The sequence below is a fragment of the Engystomops pustulosus genome, chromosome 9, assembly GCF_040894005.1.
Source record: "Engystomops pustulosus chromosome 9, aEngPut4.maternal, whole genome shotgun sequence".
Lineage (NCBI taxonomy): Eukaryota > Metazoa > Chordata > Amphibia > Anura > Leptodactylidae > Engystomops > Engystomops pustulosus.
Window position 1 is genome coordinate 40,718,827 of NC_092419.1, and position 19,728 is coordinate 40,738,554.

General features: G+C 37.2%; 1 protein-coding gene across 3 annotated transcripts in view; it reads left to right on the forward strand.

Moving 5' to 3' along the window:
* AFF2 (ALF transcription elongation factor 2) overlaps positions 1-19,728 on the forward strand; it is a 380,075-nt gene that overhangs the window by 245,564 nt on the left and 114,783 nt on the right. For all 3 annotated transcript variants that reach the window (XM_072123530.1, XM_072123532.1, XM_072123533.1), the window contains exons 5-7: positions 2,806-2,892; positions 4,226-4,262; positions 6,549-6,600. In XM_072123530.1, coding sequence (XP_071979631.1) covers positions 2,806-2,892; positions 4,226-4,262; positions 6,549-6,600 — 176 coding nt within the window. The remainder of the gene's footprint in view (positions 1-2,805; positions 2,893-4,225; positions 4,263-6,548; positions 6,601-19,728) is intronic.

Sequence of the window (19,728 nt, forward strand, 5' to 3'; positions counted from 1 at the left end):
TAGAAAAGATTGTCCATGGCTCTACGGCACAAATGTCATGAAGTATTTACTTTAGTAAAGTCAGTGCCAAGTTATGGATTATACTGGCCACAAACTGGTTCATTATATAAATATAGTGGCAGTAACCTTTGGTTTTGGTCTTATGTACACATTGTTTTGGTAGACCTCTTCAGTCAACTTGAAAATTGCCAATGAGGTTGGTTTACATGTAGCAATAGTTTTCTGAATGGCCAGTTTAGGTTTAATAGTGAATTGTCATGGTTTTACAATGCTATGGTTGGCCATAATATTTTTACAATTAGATGAAGGATTGTGTTAACGACCGATACTTGTCATATAGAGTGAACATGCACTTTTAAAGCAAATCTGTCACCAGGAATGTCAAATTAAATAGGTGACAGGTTCCAATAGCCAATGCTATGCTGATTTTTAAAAAATGCCATTGTCAGTATTCTGAATCATTTCAATGCTTTATATAAGTTCACAGGAATAGAGAAAATAATTTCACTATGACCGGAGCTCCCAATATTTCTTCCAGCTACAATATAATTAAAGGAGGATGATGAGAGTGCGATGGTGCTAGTCTGAATGGTGACATACTTTCAGCAGGAGAAACTGAGCATTGGTGCTGTTCATCGGTGGTTTAAGATGGAATAATGAATAAGATGAATAATATTGGGAGCTCCGGTCAAAGTGAAATTATTTTCTCTATTTCTGTGGACTTTTTCAAAGACTGTGTGGACCGGTCTTATACCGTGAGTAGCTCCTTAAGGGGCAAACTGTGCACCACAGACAACTGTGTTTCTGTGCTACTTTATATAATTTAAATTCACATTATCTAGCTCTTTGCCAGCAGCATGTATTGAGTCCCTGTGGAGGGGACAGTGTTCTTCCTCTCCTCCACACCAGTCCCCTTCTGCCCCTGCTCAATGCACATGATAAGTAGTTAGGAGAGGTGAGGGAGCTGCATGAGTTTGGAAGAGAGAAGACTGACACAGGCACATACAGCCTGCAGATGCCGCCTCCCTCAAGACTCACCACACGCTGCTGGCAAGAAGCCAGGTTATGTAAAATGACTTATTATAAAATGCTGAATTATTTAGAATGCTGACAAAGGCATGTTTAAAATCAGCTATTATAGGCTGTTACCAGCTGAAAATGAAATTCCTAGTGACAGGTTCGCTTTAATGGATCAATAAAGATATGAAGTTTTAGTCTTGGTAGCGGAATTATTTGTTCTTCTCAAGTGATTTTTTTTTTTGCATTATTTGGTAATAATAAACTAACAACATAGTTTTAATTTAGTTAATTTTATCGCAAGCTAACAGTGTGCAACATAAAAGTTTCAACCTGTATCCATCATCTTCTTAGAAACATTACTGCAACTCTTCCTGTCAAGGTCATGTTAGGTATTCTATATTAGTTACTGTTTCCCTGCAATTTGCAGATCATTTTTCCAAGCATAAAGCCTGACAATCTCTGTATATTACCTTATCAAAAGAAATGACAGAGTTGACACTAAAATGAATGAACATTTTCTATATGTCGGAAAGTACTAAAAAATGCTTCTCTCTTAATTTGGAGGTGTATAAAGATGTGTTGATAAACCTTAAAGGTAATCAATTGGCTTGGAAGATGATGGACAAGACATTTAACATCTAAATGCAAAACAGGGAACATGTCGGAGCATAAAATTTATATTATTACTAGTTTTTCTCACATTAGAGAATATCTTCAGGTCCAAAAGGAGAATTGTGAAGATCCTAGGCCAAAAAATGTAGCAAGTAGCTTTGAAAAACAAATGTAAGTTCAGCACTTCTGATTTTCCTGGTGCACAGTATCCATCTGAGGTGAGGACATTAGTATTTGTGGCAATGCAAAAATATATCCAGCAAAATGTATTCACTTATAATCATTTAAAACTGGATCAAACAGAGTTGGTGACAAAACCCATGGGTGTGGTCTTTCTCTTGGTCACACCTCCAGTTTGGGTTTGGGTTGACTGAATGACCACATTATGATTCCACTACAATAAACATGTGATCTCCTCCGTGGAGTGATTCTGTGTAGTTTGCTGAGGTACTGGCATTTCTTCACTGTTGAAGTAATTGCCGAGATATCTGATGTGCTGTGGTTTCTTTGAAGATCTATTTTCCATTTTAATTGGGATATACTGGGAAACTTTAATCATTTCACATGAAATGGTCAAAGTATGTTAAATAAATCTCCAGAGGAATAAAGGTTTTTGTTTTAGCCATTTTTCCTGGGAACCATTCATGTTTGTCTCCCAGGAATTAATGAAGAGAAAAACGAAATGTTACACTTATTATGGCCATTTAATTAATGATATTGTGTCATAGATGAATGTAACTATAAAGAATACTAGGGCATGAGATGTGTCCGATCCTTAACTTATCTGCAATTTAGTAAAGAATTGTAATTACTCATTAAACCACTTCAATGCAATACAATGACTGTAGCATCCACTGTCCTGTGAACAAAGCATTAGGCTGACAGTTCCTTCCAATGAGCTGTGCGGCAGTACCACGGCACGGCTGCTACACAATAGGTAGGCCGTCTACTTCTGGTTCTGTCTGCTGTGTTGAAGATGCAAAAGATAACATTATTATCAGATGATCCACAGTGGCTCTGCATTTTGCACCCCACTTATCTCATGTTAATGTCTTTTGTTTAGGCCAATAAGATGTATAGACAAGAAAATCTCTTACAAAGGAGGGTATTGTGTTGTTAGGATATGTAAATGAAGCCACAACATATGCTAAACTAGTTTATTTTATCCCACAGGAAATGACTCATTTGTGGCCCCCTCCTCTGACTGGAATCCATACTCCATGTAAAGCAGAACAGTCCAAATTTCCAATTCCCAACAAGGTAAGTGCAATCAAGTATAATTCATCTTTAATTAATTAATTAATATATTTTAAGTAGAATTTATTAAAACACAAAAACAAAAAACGTCTGGATCCATTTTATTGTGTAATTTATAGCTTAAATGTTAAAACATGTACATGTACAACTACATAACTGAGCCCCAATCCCCACTCTCCCACCCTATCTCTCCTAAGACGATACCACCCTACCCATTGCTTAGTCACTCTGAGCCTCCCAAGAGATCCAGCCAGGTCAGAAGTCAACAACCATGTGATGTATCTGAATAGCTTTGGCAGTTTCTTGAGTGTCAAAGTACTCTGTCATATTTTTTTAAATTCTGCATTTAATGCGCTATGTCACTTTATATCTGGAAAAAAATCTGCTGCCTAAAGTTTTTGAATACCTTATATTCAAAGAAGCATGTGCCCAACGTTCTCAGAGACCTTCCATTGGTTAAAATGGGAGAGAGATTAAGTAATAGATTTTCTAGACCTCTCGATCCCTTCTTGTAAAGAGTTTGTGGAGATGCTCCACATCACCACATCTTTGTGGAGATTACAGGGTGTGGAGATGCTGCCCTTGAGAAAGAGTCATGGCATAAATACACCAAATGCTCCAAATCTCACTCAAATTATGACAAAAATTCTGGCAAAGTAAGTTAACAGTTAACAGGTGACATGCACTAACTATGTAGACATTGGCCATAGGTGTTGTATCTATCCTCCAAAAACACAAGCTTTAATAACATGTATTATTTAAAATGGCATATTTCTATAACAATGATGCTTTTTTAACACCTCTATTGTGAATATTAAAGAATAACATAATTTTAAAGAAGACTTAATCTGACTTTTTTGTTCCCGCTATCAATAACCATACTGTTAGTGCTTTTATAGTATTTCAAGAATACAACGTGAGTAACGTAACTGGATTGTTCACATAAAATGATCAAGAATGTTGAGATGATAACATTTTATCCATTACAGTTTGTTTAATGGTATTTCAGACAAAACGTCTACCTAAAACATCCACAAAGTATTATCCAATGATCAGTAAAACCGAGTCCAGTGAAGATAATCACATCCGAGTAATATTACAGAGATATGAGGCAAATATTGCATTTTTTATCATTCTAAATAATAACGTCCCTTTACATCTTGGTTATTCGTCCTTCGTGTTTAATCCCCACTCCAGTCTTATGAATTTTAGATAAGGTTAAATATGTGATTGATAGAGAGAGATAATGCACAAGCCTCTAGCTATGTGACCTAAATCTTTATATCTAGATGATATGTGGATTACCGGTTTGATTTATTTATGTTTATTTTTACAGGACTCTCAACATCTGACCTCAGGATACAGCATACAAAGTATGTCCATTGTTCACCTAGATAATCATATTGTACTGTGTAGAATAGATTTAGTGCAAGATTTTTGTTATGTAAGCCAGAATCGAGTAAGAACTGTATTTACTCTTCTACTTACTCTCTCTCCACCTGTCTCTTTCTATATGTATATATATGTTTATTATCGACGGTATGTGGTCAACTGAAAGAGTACCTATAGGGAACTTATTGGACATTCTATTTCAAAACCATGTTCTCTATTATCGGGTTGGATCCTATAAAGCAGCAATAATATATTCCATCCTTATAGATATTATTTTTGCAAAATATTGGATTTTGTCCATGGAAATTTTGTCAAACTGTGATTTTAGACTAGCTGTGTTCACATTTACCATTCTTAATGATAGGTCTTTGAGTCCCTCAAACCAGACTCAATGACCTGTTTTATAGACCTCCTAGATACACAGAGTCAAAGTTCCGGCATGTAAAATAGAAAGAGTCTCATTCAACGCTTTGCCACAAAATTGAAAACATACAATTGTCTAACACGTATCTGAATGTTCAAACATTTAAGTTACCCATCAGTAGAGATGAGTGGACCCATAAATCCCATTCAGGGTTTGGGTGTGCCCCGCGCAACTCAGACATGTTGCCTGATAGCAACTATCCTCGGCTATGATTGACATGTGGTGCACCTCGAAGAGAAATTTGGGTCTGCTTATCTCTACCCATCATTGGAAATAACCTTGGAATCTTGGAAGGCAACTCACATGACATTATTCCTCCTCCACCAAAGATTACCAAAAACAGATTTATCTGTCAAAATGATAGCCAGGTAATGGGAAAACACTCAATGGTTTTATTGTGCACCCAATGACTTTTGGATGGTGATGTTAAACAAACATGCACCACTGAAATCCATCTCATGAAGTTTCTGATGCATAATGTTTAAACTGTTGCATAACCGCTTTCTGGCTGTTGTTTTCCACTTTAGCTTTACAATTATAAGTGCTTTTACTTAACTGGGGCAGATGTTGCAGCTCACAAATTTCCTTAACTGACTTTTGCCAAAGGTGACATCCTATGAAAGTGTCACATTAAATGTTACCGAGCTCTTCAGTTATACTATAACTATTATATGTCAATGGAAATTGGGTTCTAAACACTTTAGAAAATGGGTTATTACTGGATCAGTACAAAACTGAAAAGAAGAAATATTTTCGTGGTACGTTGTTCTAACATCACAAATTATATACTATATAAAAGACATGACAAACATATCATATGTGATCACTTTATCGATAAGATCATATTAATACTTTAAATACGTGTTTTTAGCTGAAATGTTAAAGGGGTTCTACAGTGAAATACAAGTTAGTCCCTATCTACAGAATAGGGGTTTAGTTACTGAAAAGAAGAATGGGGGTCTGTTGTACTCACTTTGTACCCTGCGATGAAAAGAGCAGCCGGTTGTGCTCTGCTTTTTTGCTGTCAGCACCATATAGATTAATAGAGCAACCAGCGCTTGCATGAACAACTGCTCTCTTCATCTCAGGGTAAGACAGAGTTTCAACGAACTCGAGATCCTTGGAGGTCCCATCGGTGAGACCCCCACCATTAAGCAAGTTAGCCCCTTTCCTGTGGATAGGGGGTAACTTATATGTCATTGGAAAACCCCTTCAATGTTTACCACAGGACGTTCATCGTCCAAAAGGGTTGTTACAGAAATGCCAGAAAATTGAGATGTAGTTGAAAATGAAACGTCAAATTTTCTTCAATGTTATCCTTCTCCAATACATTTAAGAACCCCAGTGCCCATCTGTAGCAAAATAATTAATACACTGCATATATGGCTTCCCATGTTGTGTCTTCTTCTGCACAGGCTGAGGACATAACTAGTCTCTTGCAGGCCGCTACTTATTTACATGGGTATCCATGGGCATTGGGGAGTTTCTCTCTGTAGGGTAACATCAGTCCTCCGGGATAAGATTATACTCCACTGATTTGTATGTGTTATACAAGGGTTACTCTGTTTCCATGACCTCAAAAAATAACCCTTAGAGTTAACTGTGGATAATATACAGTAATATATAATTTCTGCAATTTCTGCCACCAATATAAAGCTTAGAGGTGATGGCTGCTAGCTCCCTACAAGCCAGGATCCCCAAGCAAACCCTGTTTGTTGTAAACGTTTTTGGCCATTGTTTTTCAAACTAAATAGCAAAAGTACAGAAGTTAAAAATAACAATATTGCAATATGTGTATGAAGTACAAATCAGAACCTTTCTAACATCTTTCTTTTTTTCATAGAACGATGTGAAGTCACAAACAAGCCTGCTGTGAAATCAGTCCCGCAAAAGTCGTAAGTTAACTTGGTTATTATAGTAAGATGGATTCACACAGCACAGTTAGAATAGTTTTTTTTTTAAACCGAAATTAGATCCAAATTTTTTTTATGAATATATTTATTCCTTTATGGATCAAATAAAAATTCTGGACCATGACCATGATTAAGGACAACATGCTAGCCAATGTCCGAAATGCATAGGTCTGCCGCGTTACTTTTAACAGTGAGCATTATTGCTCTATATATGTAACAATTTTGTATTTTTTGTATTTGGATCATAACGGAGTACAATAAAGAATATGGATTTTTATTCGGTCTATAACAAGTTCTGGATCCACCTGTCTTTCACTAATTCCATCACTTCTGTGTGATGCAAAAACTCCCGTCCTGTGCATTATAGTTCAGTCCATGGATTGAACCAGCATGTGGGTCCATTTCCACGTTTATCTGCAGCCTTATACGCCCCAGCCAGTGGGGGAATGGTTATACCCAGTTTTATATATATTTATTTACTTAGTATGAATAGCAGGAAAGGTACAACACACCTGATGTTGTTAAATACATGTAAGTACAAAAACTGCAGCTGTCATGTTATTTTTACAGATTAGCATTCATTTTTGTCACTCTTATGTTTCTTTTTATTTTCTTTTTGCAATATTGGGGCATTTTTGCCTGGTTTGAGTTTGTAGACATAGAAAATATATATGTGGATTAAATATGCTGTGTAATAGGATTTGACCACTAGCTGAATAATCTATAATCCTTGAAAACACACGTTGCGGTAGCAGATAATCACCCACTGACACATCGAGTCTGCTAATCTTAATTATTAAGAGGGAGCAGTGATATGCCATGGCTGATTACAGTATCATTTTCAGATTCTTGTCATTCACCCCTGCTGTTTTCTACTTATTATTTTACATGTGCGATAGAGAATTTATGAGATTTGCATTATGCCAAGTATGGTGGATATCTTTCTTTTCTGTTTTTCTACATCTGAAATGAGACTAAAGCAAAAAGCCAGAGTGTCAAATACAATAAAACAGAGAAACAGGAAAGTAAATCTACTATCAAAATCAATTATGACGAACCAGGGGTTCTTACTCATAGACCCAAGCACTGCGACTGTGGAAATTTTATATTTTTTATCCCTGGTCTCCTTACTTTTAAAATCAACTTTTATAATTATGTTAATGAGCCAGAAGGTCTCTATTTGAGCCCCTCTGCGCTCTGTCTTAACAAGCTGTTTTACACTCTCACCATTCTCCATGCTCCTTCAGGACATCCCCTCTTTGACTGTGTTCTGGAGAGTGGGGTAAGTGCTGGGGGAGCATGGAGGAGAGTGAAACAGTGTAGCAGTCTTTAAAACCAGTTCAATGAGGGGATATGGTAGCCCCTCAGGCCAAACATTGATTTTAGAAGTAATGAGGAAGGAGTAAGTGTCCCTGGTTTACATCGCTTAATTTAACAGTCGATTTCCTATGAAGAGCATGTTCCAAATAGACAATCCCCTCACGTACATGAACAGATGCATCGCCCATGCTGGGACTTGAGAGAAGCCCCCTCTCCGTAGGGAGACATGCTGCTGGGCCATGCTTAAGGCAAAATATAGGGCAAATTATTATTTTTTCCGGGACTGTATGGGGTACACTTGTGTGCTCTTCGTACCTTGCCATGGGCAATGCACTCTTATGGTGGCTTTAAGAAAAAGTTTTTAAGAAAAATAGGTAATTCTTTGGGAATCCCAGCCATAAGACCCCTAAAATCATGTATTTTTCATCTGCTTTTAAGATAAATGTTTTTTAAAGGAAACTAGTATACATAGATTCTGCTTTGCTGGCTTCACCTATGAAATTGATAAAAGAAAATACACTATTGCTGAAACGGGAAAATATGGTATTTCTGGTGCCACAAGCAGTTACAAGCAAATTACTCTAAAGCTTTAGCCAATTGTTATTGGCCACAGGGTTTTCTAACATTTTTGGGTAATTTTTCAGTACAGCCCGGTAAAATTTTTCATTTTGATGAACCACACTGAGAAAATGAATGGAAATTGCTAATAATTTTAACTGATCTCTTGTTAGGTCAAATCTTTGGCAAAGATGAGTGTATACTTCACCTATTCATTGTTGTTAAATTGTAAATATCTCTGTGTCTGCACTGTATATTCCACTTGTATTCAGAGATGAAACATGATAATATATTACAGGGCTATCAGACTGCCGGTCTCATGACCAGTCCTCTCATAATGGGCAATGATGGATTTCACACATGAAAGAATCCAGCAACAATGAAGTGACTTTTATTAGCCGGGAAATGATGATCTGTTGCAGTACAGTTTCACAGACAAGAAAATATATCCCAATTCATGCACACAGCCTATGTAAATCAACTAAAATGTGAAGGCAAATAATACCACACAAAGAGGAATTATAGATGTATCTGAATACATCATGCTTAGAGAAAAATATTGGGGTTTGAGATAGCAGCCAGGATGAACATGATGAAAATTGTGGAAAGAATTAAATTTGACTGCACAATGTCTTTCACAGCCCATTTGTATCATAATGTAGGTTCATCCTTCACATTTCTACTCTATAAAATGTTTTATAACAAGGCGCAATGATGCTGCAACATTTCGAGCAATAGCATGACCTATGTTGGGGAATTGCATAAATAACTATTTGTTTTAAGCTCTTGTCCTAGTAGGACATCATAGATGGAACCTCCCATCAACCTTATTTCATATCTTCAGATGTTCCACTCTAGAGCATAGTAAATATGGTAAGGGTCCTATTATATCAGTCGACATAGGCTGAGAATGGATGGCGATGGATGATAAACAAGACATCAATACTTATAGAAAGAATGATGCACACTATATGGGATGGGTACTTTACAAATACTGTTGGGATCTCCACCCCACCCCCCTTACCCTCCAATACCATTACCTTCTTTATTGGCAGTATATCCTTAGGGGAAATTTCTCACCAACGAAAAATAATCTTATGGGCCTCATGAAAAGCTACAGTTTTACAAGTGTTTGCTCATTTGTAGGGTGATTGTCAACTCATACTAATACTCACTCATTCCTGACAATCGACCCAGATCCTGGCCTTAAGGAAGCTATGATGCTTTGACAGGGACTTATACAACTTTCTTACACCTCGAGAAGGCCTTGAAGGGTATTCCCATGAAGGCAAGTTTCTTAAATGTACTCAGGATAATAAAATAGTATATTCTCTAATTCAATCTTAATTACAAAAATACAGTATTCCACAGATATAATTGCAATCTGTCTCCATCAGTCCTGGTGCACACAATTTTTGTTGCCCCTGGACCTGACCCTGTGTCTTCTGTGTTTAGGGTCAGGTCCCACAGCCATCTTGCTATTCACTTTGACACTGCACTTACACACACACACACACACACAGACTTCCTGCTGGCAGCATGTGGGGAAAGTAAAGCTAAAGACAGATATCCAGGGGAGGGGGAGGCACAGCAGATTTGAAAGTGTGAGTAATAGGTGAGACATAGCACAGCTGTGCATGTAATGCCTGTAATAGTAGAATGTTATCTGTAGCAGAATGTTCTACTGCTAAAGAAAAATGAGACTATGAGACTAAATGAAAGTGTAGATAAACCCTGTACCCTGATAATCTAACCACATTATCAGCACACAGTATCTCATAGCACAGAGGAAGCAAGAAGTGTCTGCTTAGAGAGTGCCTCACCCACAAATTTTACACTGCCCATAACTGTGATAGGAGCCAAAACTACAATAAAAATGAGTAAAATTGTAAAGTAAGGGGTTAAAATGATCTGTATTATGTTAACATCTCTAGGCGGTTGAAATATGAGAATTTTCTTTCATGGGCAAACCTTCAAGGTGAATACATACATATGTTGTAGGACATTCGATCTTCTGCTTCAACCTATTTTTATCTTTCTAAACACACACAACTGTCCACTCTAAACATATAAGAAAAATGACTCACTTTGTTAACTAAAATGGGATCTTGAACCCGTTTCCACTTCAGATGGTGTTAGAAAGCAGCATACATTTACGTGTTCTTAGTAGAAGCGGCCTGTTAATATTGATTTGGAGTTGGAAGATGGAAATTGAGATTGTAGCAGACCTTGGTAAACTGGGCGGTGCCCCTTTGTGAGATCTTTTTACTGTAATAATGTACTGTCTTTCCTTTTGCTCAGAGCAAGAACAATAGCATGTTTCTGGATAGATATTACAGCAGACTGGAGAAGTTGGGGAGCAGTGGAATCCAAAGCTCTCACAGCACAGCATTCTCGTAAAACACTCCGAGGCCCCCAAGTCCAGCTACAAGCCTGGAACATAAGTGAATTTTCACAGTCCTGCTGCTAACGACACAGATAATGGTTTGATTACACAGACCTCTGGGGCTGCTAACTGACACTGTTTGCAGCTATAAAGCTTTGTATGGTCAAAACTCCTGATCCCTCTAAATGATTATATTATTAAATTGGATAGATTAATTTCAGTGGTGTGAGGGTCGAAGCGATTAATCTGTCTTCAAACTGCCATAAGACTATTACTAGGAAGTAAAAGGGGTAATATAATGCAACATATGGAACACTGTTTTAAAAACAGTTATTAAAATATTACATCGACCTCTGAATAATGATGACCTTTCCCATACATGGTACATCTTTTAATGGGCGGCTTCTAGTTAACTTGAGAATACTGAGCTTATCTACACACAATATCCATAGATGACAAGTGGCTGTGATTTCGCTGAACCATAAATGTTGATTTTTACATTATGCGTAAGGACCAGCTATGGAAGGGTTTGAAGCTTGGTAAGAATGCTTGTTAACCTAAAACAGCTTATCTTAGCCCATTAGCCAGGTTTCGTTACCGGCTATAATACAGTGTTCCATTTGCCATACAGAATCACTGCTGCCTGAATTCCTTAAAATGTTAATTTTGAAATACTCCACTGAGCGTACAGAGATCATTATGCAAACGACTGACTGTTTTTTAACCTTAGGATGTTCCCAAGACACTTCTCTGGTACTTCTTGTGAAGTCCTGACAGTAAAAGCTTCATATATTCACATGTAAATTATGCAGCGCAGGCAATGGCGTTTTATTAGGACCTTAGAAAAATGTCTTCCATCCAGGGAGGCTGAGATCTTGAAAAAATCTTAAGGGTATTTCAGAAGATTAACTACCATTAATTCTATCTTGATTATATGACAACTGTACAGTATTTTTTTTTGCATTTTATATTTGCATTTTGTTATAGGCTTTTTTTTGGGGGGCAATATACAGTTGTTTTTTTTAAATTTAATTGGCGTCTAATTTGAGTTTTATCAAAAATAATCAAACATGACATCAAACCATCAATATTTGGGTACTTCTGAAAAGTCTGTGTGAGGAAACTTTAAGTGAGCCACATAGGCCTAGCCATTATACATAGTTAGAAAGTTGACAAAAGTTCAAACACTCTGCAGGGACTCGCATTATTGGGTGGGTATACTTAGAGGCTCCAGCCTCTTAGTATGTCTAGAAATTATCTCTGCCATGTAAACCAGGTCAGATACAATTTTCCAACAGATACTATAGAAAATAGAAGTCAGGCTCCCCACCCCACATCCACATCAGAAAATCGTGCTTATTACATGCCTTGTCTGCCAAAAAACTTTACTAAATCTTTATGTCTAACTTTTTAGCTTATTGGTCTAAAGCAGTGATGGCGAACCTTTTAGAGACCGAGTGCCCAAACTACAACCAAGACCCACTTATTTATCGCAAAGTGCCAACACAGAAATTTCATTTGTGATTTATACTCCCTTCTCTGTCACAGCTTGTAGCTTCACTCCAGGATCCCCTAAACAGGAAGAATTGTCAGGGCCAGAGCAGGAGCTACAATAATAATCCAGATCTGTCCACACCTTTCCACTCCTCCAGTAGTCCCAGGTAGCACTGTCACTTTAAAATAGCTCTGTGCACAGCAAGTCCTGGGCTGTCTGGGACTGCAGGAAGATACCTGGAGTCATCTCTGGTGATTGCCTGAGTGCCCACAGAAAGGGCTCTGAGTGCCACCTCTGGCATCCGTGCCATAGGTTAGCCATCACTGGTCTAAAGGAAAGCAAAAGATCCTCTACGAGATGGATATCAATTGTCCAACATTAAGGGACATGTGTGATCTGACTTGATTTAAAAAAACCTCAATGCAATATTTTAGGGTAATACAGATGGGCATAAAAGTCTTCCTCACTTCAGTCCTGAGTGGACATACTACTTGAAAAGGGCATTAAACCAGACCAGCTTTGTCCTTATGTCTGAACTATGACAATCCACTGGACCCCCTAGCTCAGTGGTGGCGAACCTATGGCGCGGGTGCCAGAGGTGGCACTCAGAGCCCTTTCTGTGGGCACTCAGGCACTCACCAAATCTTCCTGCAGACCCAGGCAATTTAAGAGATGCTACAATCAGCGCTATTTTAAAACAACACTTCATTGGCTGTTTGGAACTGCGGTAAAAAGTGAGAAGGTGTTGATAGAACTGCAGTATCTTTATAGTTCAACGTACTAGACCCCTCATTCTTACTTTACATAGACCCTGGTGAGAAACTACAATGATAGTCTGAATATGCCCTCCTTCTTTCAACTGTATTAGTGGCCTCAAGGGGCCGATACGATTGATAAACGTTGAAGAGCAGGTAGCAATAAGTTACTGCTTAAAATGCAATGTTGGCACTTTGCGGTAAATAAGTGGATTTTGGTTATAGTTTGGGCACTCGGTCTCTAAAAGGTTCACCATCACTGCCCTAGCTCATAATGCAACAAATGACTGATGCACTGGATAAGGCTAAACTTACTGATCTGTGGGAGTATTAGTGATAGGACCTCAACAGATCAATAAGAACGAGGTGTCCCACGGAGCAGCAGGACCCACATGTCTCCGCTCATCTCAGGGAGCAAAAAGGGGAACATCGAACCTCATCGGACCCCTGTGCTTGTGTTCTGTGAGGGTCTCATCACTGAGACCCCCACCAATCAGCAAGTTAGGCCCTCTCCGGTGGATAGGACACGACCTGTTTCATGGGAAAACCCCTTTTATTGCTGCATCACATTAGTAACAATGTGTTAATGTCACTTTATGCTAAATATATAGATATACAGACTTGTAATCTTGGTTTAAATGTTGTGGATTTTTCACAGATCTTTTTGTTTCGATCACTTCATCCTTTTCCATGAATATTTCCAACATATTTCTTTTAATTCAGTTTAGAAAACTGTTTAATGTCAAAGTATTCTGGAATTAAATTCATTTTAGGGGGAGTGAGCGGGTATGCACAGAGTTGTATTCAGTTACCATGAGACAATAATTGGAACTTGGAATATAAAGTTCTCCCTGCAGTTTAATGTAATGTAACCCCAGTGTTCTGCAATGAACTCTACGGTGAGGCTGTTCTGCAAAACTGATTGAAAAAATATGTGTTATGCTAAACATCTTTACCAATCTTTCACTGTCAAGGAATATTGGGTTTAATTGAAATGATGGCATCTTATACCAAACTTTGCCTTTATTTTTTTATACATACAAAGCCAGGATAACTAGAATATGAAACAGGATAAAATAAAAAGAGAAGTCCAGGATAACATAGAAAACTAGTCCAAAATAACCACAAAGGTCAATAACTTCCAGACAATAATTCTGCAGTGTTAATCCAAAGAAAAATATAAAACCCAAATAATATATAGAAGGGTAAAAACTTTCCTGACACCAAATGACCTCCCTGCTCCCTCTGCACCCTTATCATCCCCTCCCCAATCTTGCATTATTTTTTACAAAGGGAGGGGGAGAGGAATGCTCTGGAGGGCATATGAAAGCCAGAGTCCTGGAGACTGAAAGGGCTTTGGTGATGCCCCATGAAGCACCTGTATTTGACTTGCTTAAAGATTCAAGTTAATTTTGAACCAAAAAACAGGATGATAGCTCCTAATAAAAGGTGACTACAGCTATAAACCAGTGCAATACCTGTTTGACTATTTAAAGGGGAGATTTATTTAGTGACTATTTAAAGAAATAGGGCTGCTTTCTTCCAAAATGAACACCACACCTGTTCCCATGTTATGGCACATTCACTTCAATGGAGCTGTACTGTACCTACAACCCCTGGACAGTGGAAGCACCACTAACATGAAATGGTCCTAAATGCTTTCTTTCCGTTGCTGACATATTAAAAAATCATTTTGTAAACTTATATATATATATATATATATATATATATATATATATATATATATACAAATCACCTAATTAATCCAAGGGCACTAAGTGAGTCCTCTGTGATAAATATTACTTGCACTGCCCTTCCTCCTTGTTCCTGATTTACAGGTTTCACTCCTATGACATATGTAATAATGAGAGAGAGAGTATCATTACATCATTGAGCACTTAATATCAAGGTGATAGCATCTATGCCCCCGTTACATTTGTAAACTATACCCCATGTACATGTCTGGTCACATGAAATCACAGCATGCTTCTTTGTACATTGACTCCTCTCCATGCCTCATGGAGTCATGCTATAATTTCATGTGCCCAGATACATACATGGAATAGACATTGCAAATCTAACTGGTTAAAGGACCTTAGATGACATCACCCTGTTCACATGACATGCAGAGAAGAGGCATGGGACATGGAGATAGGAGAGGCCAGCTGACATACCCTCTTTGATGGCAGGTACTATAAGATGAAGTTTATATACAGGGATGTGATGAAAAAAAATTTTGGCTAAAAGAATTTTGTCAGCTAGTTAATAGGAGTCTATGGGAAGGTGTCACTAGCTGTATTTCTAAAAATGTGGTGACAGGTTCCCTTTAAATAGCTTAGTGGTTAAAACAAAAGTTAGTCTTTATCAGTGATGCAAAAAAAATGTTGTTGGTAGCACATGTCTATGAATGAAATGCTCAACTTTCTGCCAGTCGCATGACAAGGAACCTATTGAACTTGCAACACATGTTATTGGGAAATATCCAGCTTATATGACTTCAGGACCCAATTATGTTCTTCCTAAACAGGGATATTTGTTGTGGTTAATTAAAGGGAAAATATTGTAACTTAATTTATATTTTACTTCCTTAGTGTTTCCATTGCTGTGGGCTAATGGCTTAGGACTGACTCATTTGCTGAACAGATTATTATTATTATTTCTTTTAATCTGATTTATCCTGTTTTTTTTCACTAATTATACTTGCAATATTCTGCCCTTGCATCTATTCTGTCATTGCAAAGATTTTCTGCCAAAAATAAAAATTGACACAAGCATAATTGTTTCTTGATGTTAGTTTTTCATGGAATGACACAGTTTTTAATGGAATCACACACTAACATGGAATGATGTTAGTTTTTCATGGAATAAATAAATAAAAAATAAGGGAATTGTGAGAATTTTTGCAAAAATACTTTTGTTTTTGCCTCCCCCTAATGGTCCTGTGGAGGACAGTTTAAGACACACAGGGAGGATGTGGATTAAGTTTCTTTAAATTGAGATTTCAGAACTTGGTCGTGGTCTCCTTGGACCATGAGTCTTCGATCTTCACTTCCACTTTTGTTCCCTTGTCTGCGGAAGCCTCTCATTGGCTGAAAAAATGATGCACCACCATTCTGTGATGTTTTACATCATTTTACATCTGGTACATCAAGTTCTGTGATGTACCAGAACTTCTGATTGTTTGCAGATCCAGAAATTTTAAGTACTGCAGCAATGCAAGAACTGGGAACCAGAGAAGTTTCCCTCCCTATAGCCTATTGGCCAACCCTATCACCATGTGCAGATCCTTCAACGCTTTAAACATTTCATGAGCTATTTTATAAGGAATGTACTGATGCTAAAGATAGGTCTTTAAAATGTGCTTTGACACCTTGCACTTAGCCTGATGAAGGCAGCTGTGCCATCAAGGCTGAATTCAGGTAAAATGGGAGAACCACTACATTATATATGGTTCTGTCTTTTTCTGGCCCCTAAGAGTAGATTCTTTATCATATTTGCCCAGAAAATCCTTTAAAATGGTCAGAAATAAGAGCATTCTTTAGCGGATATTGACAAATCAAAATGCACTAAATCTTTGCTTCTGTTTCACATTTGAAAAACACAATTTATAGGGAGCTGCACAAAACAAGACACAAAACTGTACAAAGGATATCTACCTGAGTATTTCAGGACATTGGATAAGAGAATAAAATAAATAAAAGGATATCAGCAATAACTAAGGTTATATTGTTTTCCAATTTCCAATTCCAACAATTTAATTGATTTACATGTACAATAAAAATCTTTAAGTTAAAAGTCCTCTTGTCTGTAAACACTTATATATCAACACTGTGATGTTATAACTGTATAAGGGGTAAAACTGATGGCTATGGAAAGTATATAAAAGTTTGTAGATTGAATAGCTGTATAAATTAAACATATGCGGCATATGCAAATTGTGCAGTCTCATATTTATAGTTTCAGATTCTTTTTCAGTTTCTCTTACAATTAGGCGTGGCTATTTAAATATTTCACTGCCTAAGTAAACCTGCCCCATTGTATTTATTTTTTTTTTTAAATGTATGTCAATAATGTGTTCTGCCTTTATTTACATAAGACTGGGCCATCTCTATAATTGGGCGTAACTATTAATACCAAGCGTCATGCCAGTAATTAAAGAAGAAAACAAGTATACAGTTTCATAAGAAAAAATATCCCCTCTTATATAATAATTCCCCCAAATTGCAGTACTTTGTAAGTGTTTGTTCTCCGCTGTTGCATGCATTTTCCTGGCACCATTAATTATAGTAATTTCCAGATCCATGACCTTTTCAGAGAACTAGATGACTAAGTCGCAGTCTTTTTGAAATCATGCTCCGTTAAAGCTCGCTCCTAATTAGAAAATCGTATTTCAAGTAGCAATCATTCAAATCTACCCATAATCTTCTGTTCCCGAAGGGCTGGCATCTTATTTTTTTTCATCTTTTAAAACCATGTAAAAAAAAAATGCATCACATGCGCTAAAAACCTAATTGATTACATTTTCCCGTTTGAAATTAAAACATTGGTTAAGTCGGAATTTCTAATTTAAATGTAGTGAGTAAATTACACCAATCAGCCATTTACATTGTTAATGTCCTTCTCAGATTCTGTATTTTATGATTAGGATCAGAATTTTCCTTCAGCATTGATGATGTATTTCAAATAGAAAATGAAAATGACAAAACTAAGCTTGATAATAGTTTTTTTTTTTTAAAAAGAATACACTGTACTTAGTAGATTGGGCTATTTTTTTTTCCATACTAAATCATTTATTGTAAAAAGATACATTAGGTTACAGTAATCTCTACAGGGAAATTTAAAGGGGTCTCCTGAATTTGGGATCAGTGGGATAGCTGATAAAAATAAACCAATGTGACAGTGGAGAAAGTGAGTAGGCCACAGACCGGACCGAGCACATCCCTTTACCCTCCCAGCACCTTTGGCACCGGTACTGAAGATCAGAATTACTGCCATGATGCTGAATGGAGAGCTGAAGATGAGTACACGTTGCAGTGGAATTTATGACATTCTTTTCAATTTTTGTACTGCTATTTGCAACCCTATTGGGCGCATTTGTGGATTTCCATCTGTTTTTGGGACTTTCCCACGCAGCAAAGGTCATTGTGACTGAGGTTTCCAGTGTTGCACTCACTTTTTTTTGCATCCAAATGTCAATGTCACATGTCCCAAATTTTGCACATCGGTTGATTCATTTCCCTTGTTGGTGTAGAAAAAATATTAGAATGGGTCACTAAAAAATTTGTGAAATTTTTTAAAAAGTTGTAAAACACCAACACCCTCTGTGATATATCCATCAAGCCCAACCCCCTACCACCCTGAAAAAAAGATTTTCACACTACATATAATTGTTCCCCTCTTTAAAACAGGATTCCAATTTTTGCAAATGCTCATTAAATTTGCTAAATTTAATGAAATAGAAACCGATTCAGTATATCAGCTTATTTAATTGTTCTCTTTAAAAGGGTTTTCTAAGGCTTGGCAGCTACAGTGTCACATCACACATCATTTTGCCAACGCTCCAAGCTGATAAGAAAGGTCAGTGGGCATGGAAATACCCAACAGCCGATGGGTAATTGAGTATGAGAATCATTACGACCAATCAATGTAAAACATTTGTAAAACAACAGTAGCATAGAAACATCATGAGCATACAAAAGGAAAAAACTCCAGCACATCCATAAGAATCCGTATAAAATAGTAGCTTTATTTCATCCACATAAAAATCCAGACATCACGATCATGGACACAGCAAAAAAACGACGCGTTTCGTCCATTTTTTAGGTTGTGCACATCCGGTGTAAGAATGCGGAGTGCACAACCTAAAAAATGCAAACCATGACTAAGTCCGGTAGGACGAAACGCGTCAATTTTTGCTGTGTCCATGATCGTGAAGTCTGGATTTTTATGTGGATGAAATAAAGCTACTATTCTATACAGATTCCCATGGATGTGCTGGAGTTTTTTCCTTTTATATGCTGTTGAACCGAGGGACTTCGGATTACATCTCCGTGCACTGGGAAACCAAGAGCTTTGTGGGTGAGCTGGACAATATTTTGTTTTTGTAGAAACATCATGTGGATACATCATCATTTCCTATCAGTTCAGTATTTGTCATTCTCGTCCTTCACGCCTATTATTTTTTTTTAATGATTAAATAAATAAAGGAAACCTTAATAAAACCAAAAAGTAAAATTTCTGTTACTTTCTCTGTTATTGTAAAAAGTATCTTTTTACTTTTAGTTTAGCATCTGTTGTAATGTCACCAAATAAGTTTTTAATAGAAACTCAAACACACGTTTCCGCACACAACATGAAACAATCATTAGGATATTCCAAGCAAGCTGAGGGCAAACATTTCTAAGACTCAGAGGATGAGTAAAACAGTCCTGCTGGAGGCTTAATCCTGAGCTGATTTGTTAAGAGAATCATTAGAAAAAGATCCTTTTTTGGGGGCAAAACTTTTTCTCTTGAGACTTTCTCCACTAAATTGGGCCTATTTAATTTTAAAAGGTTGCAGTTTCATGTTCCCCTCCGGCAAGAAGTCTTAAGAGTTT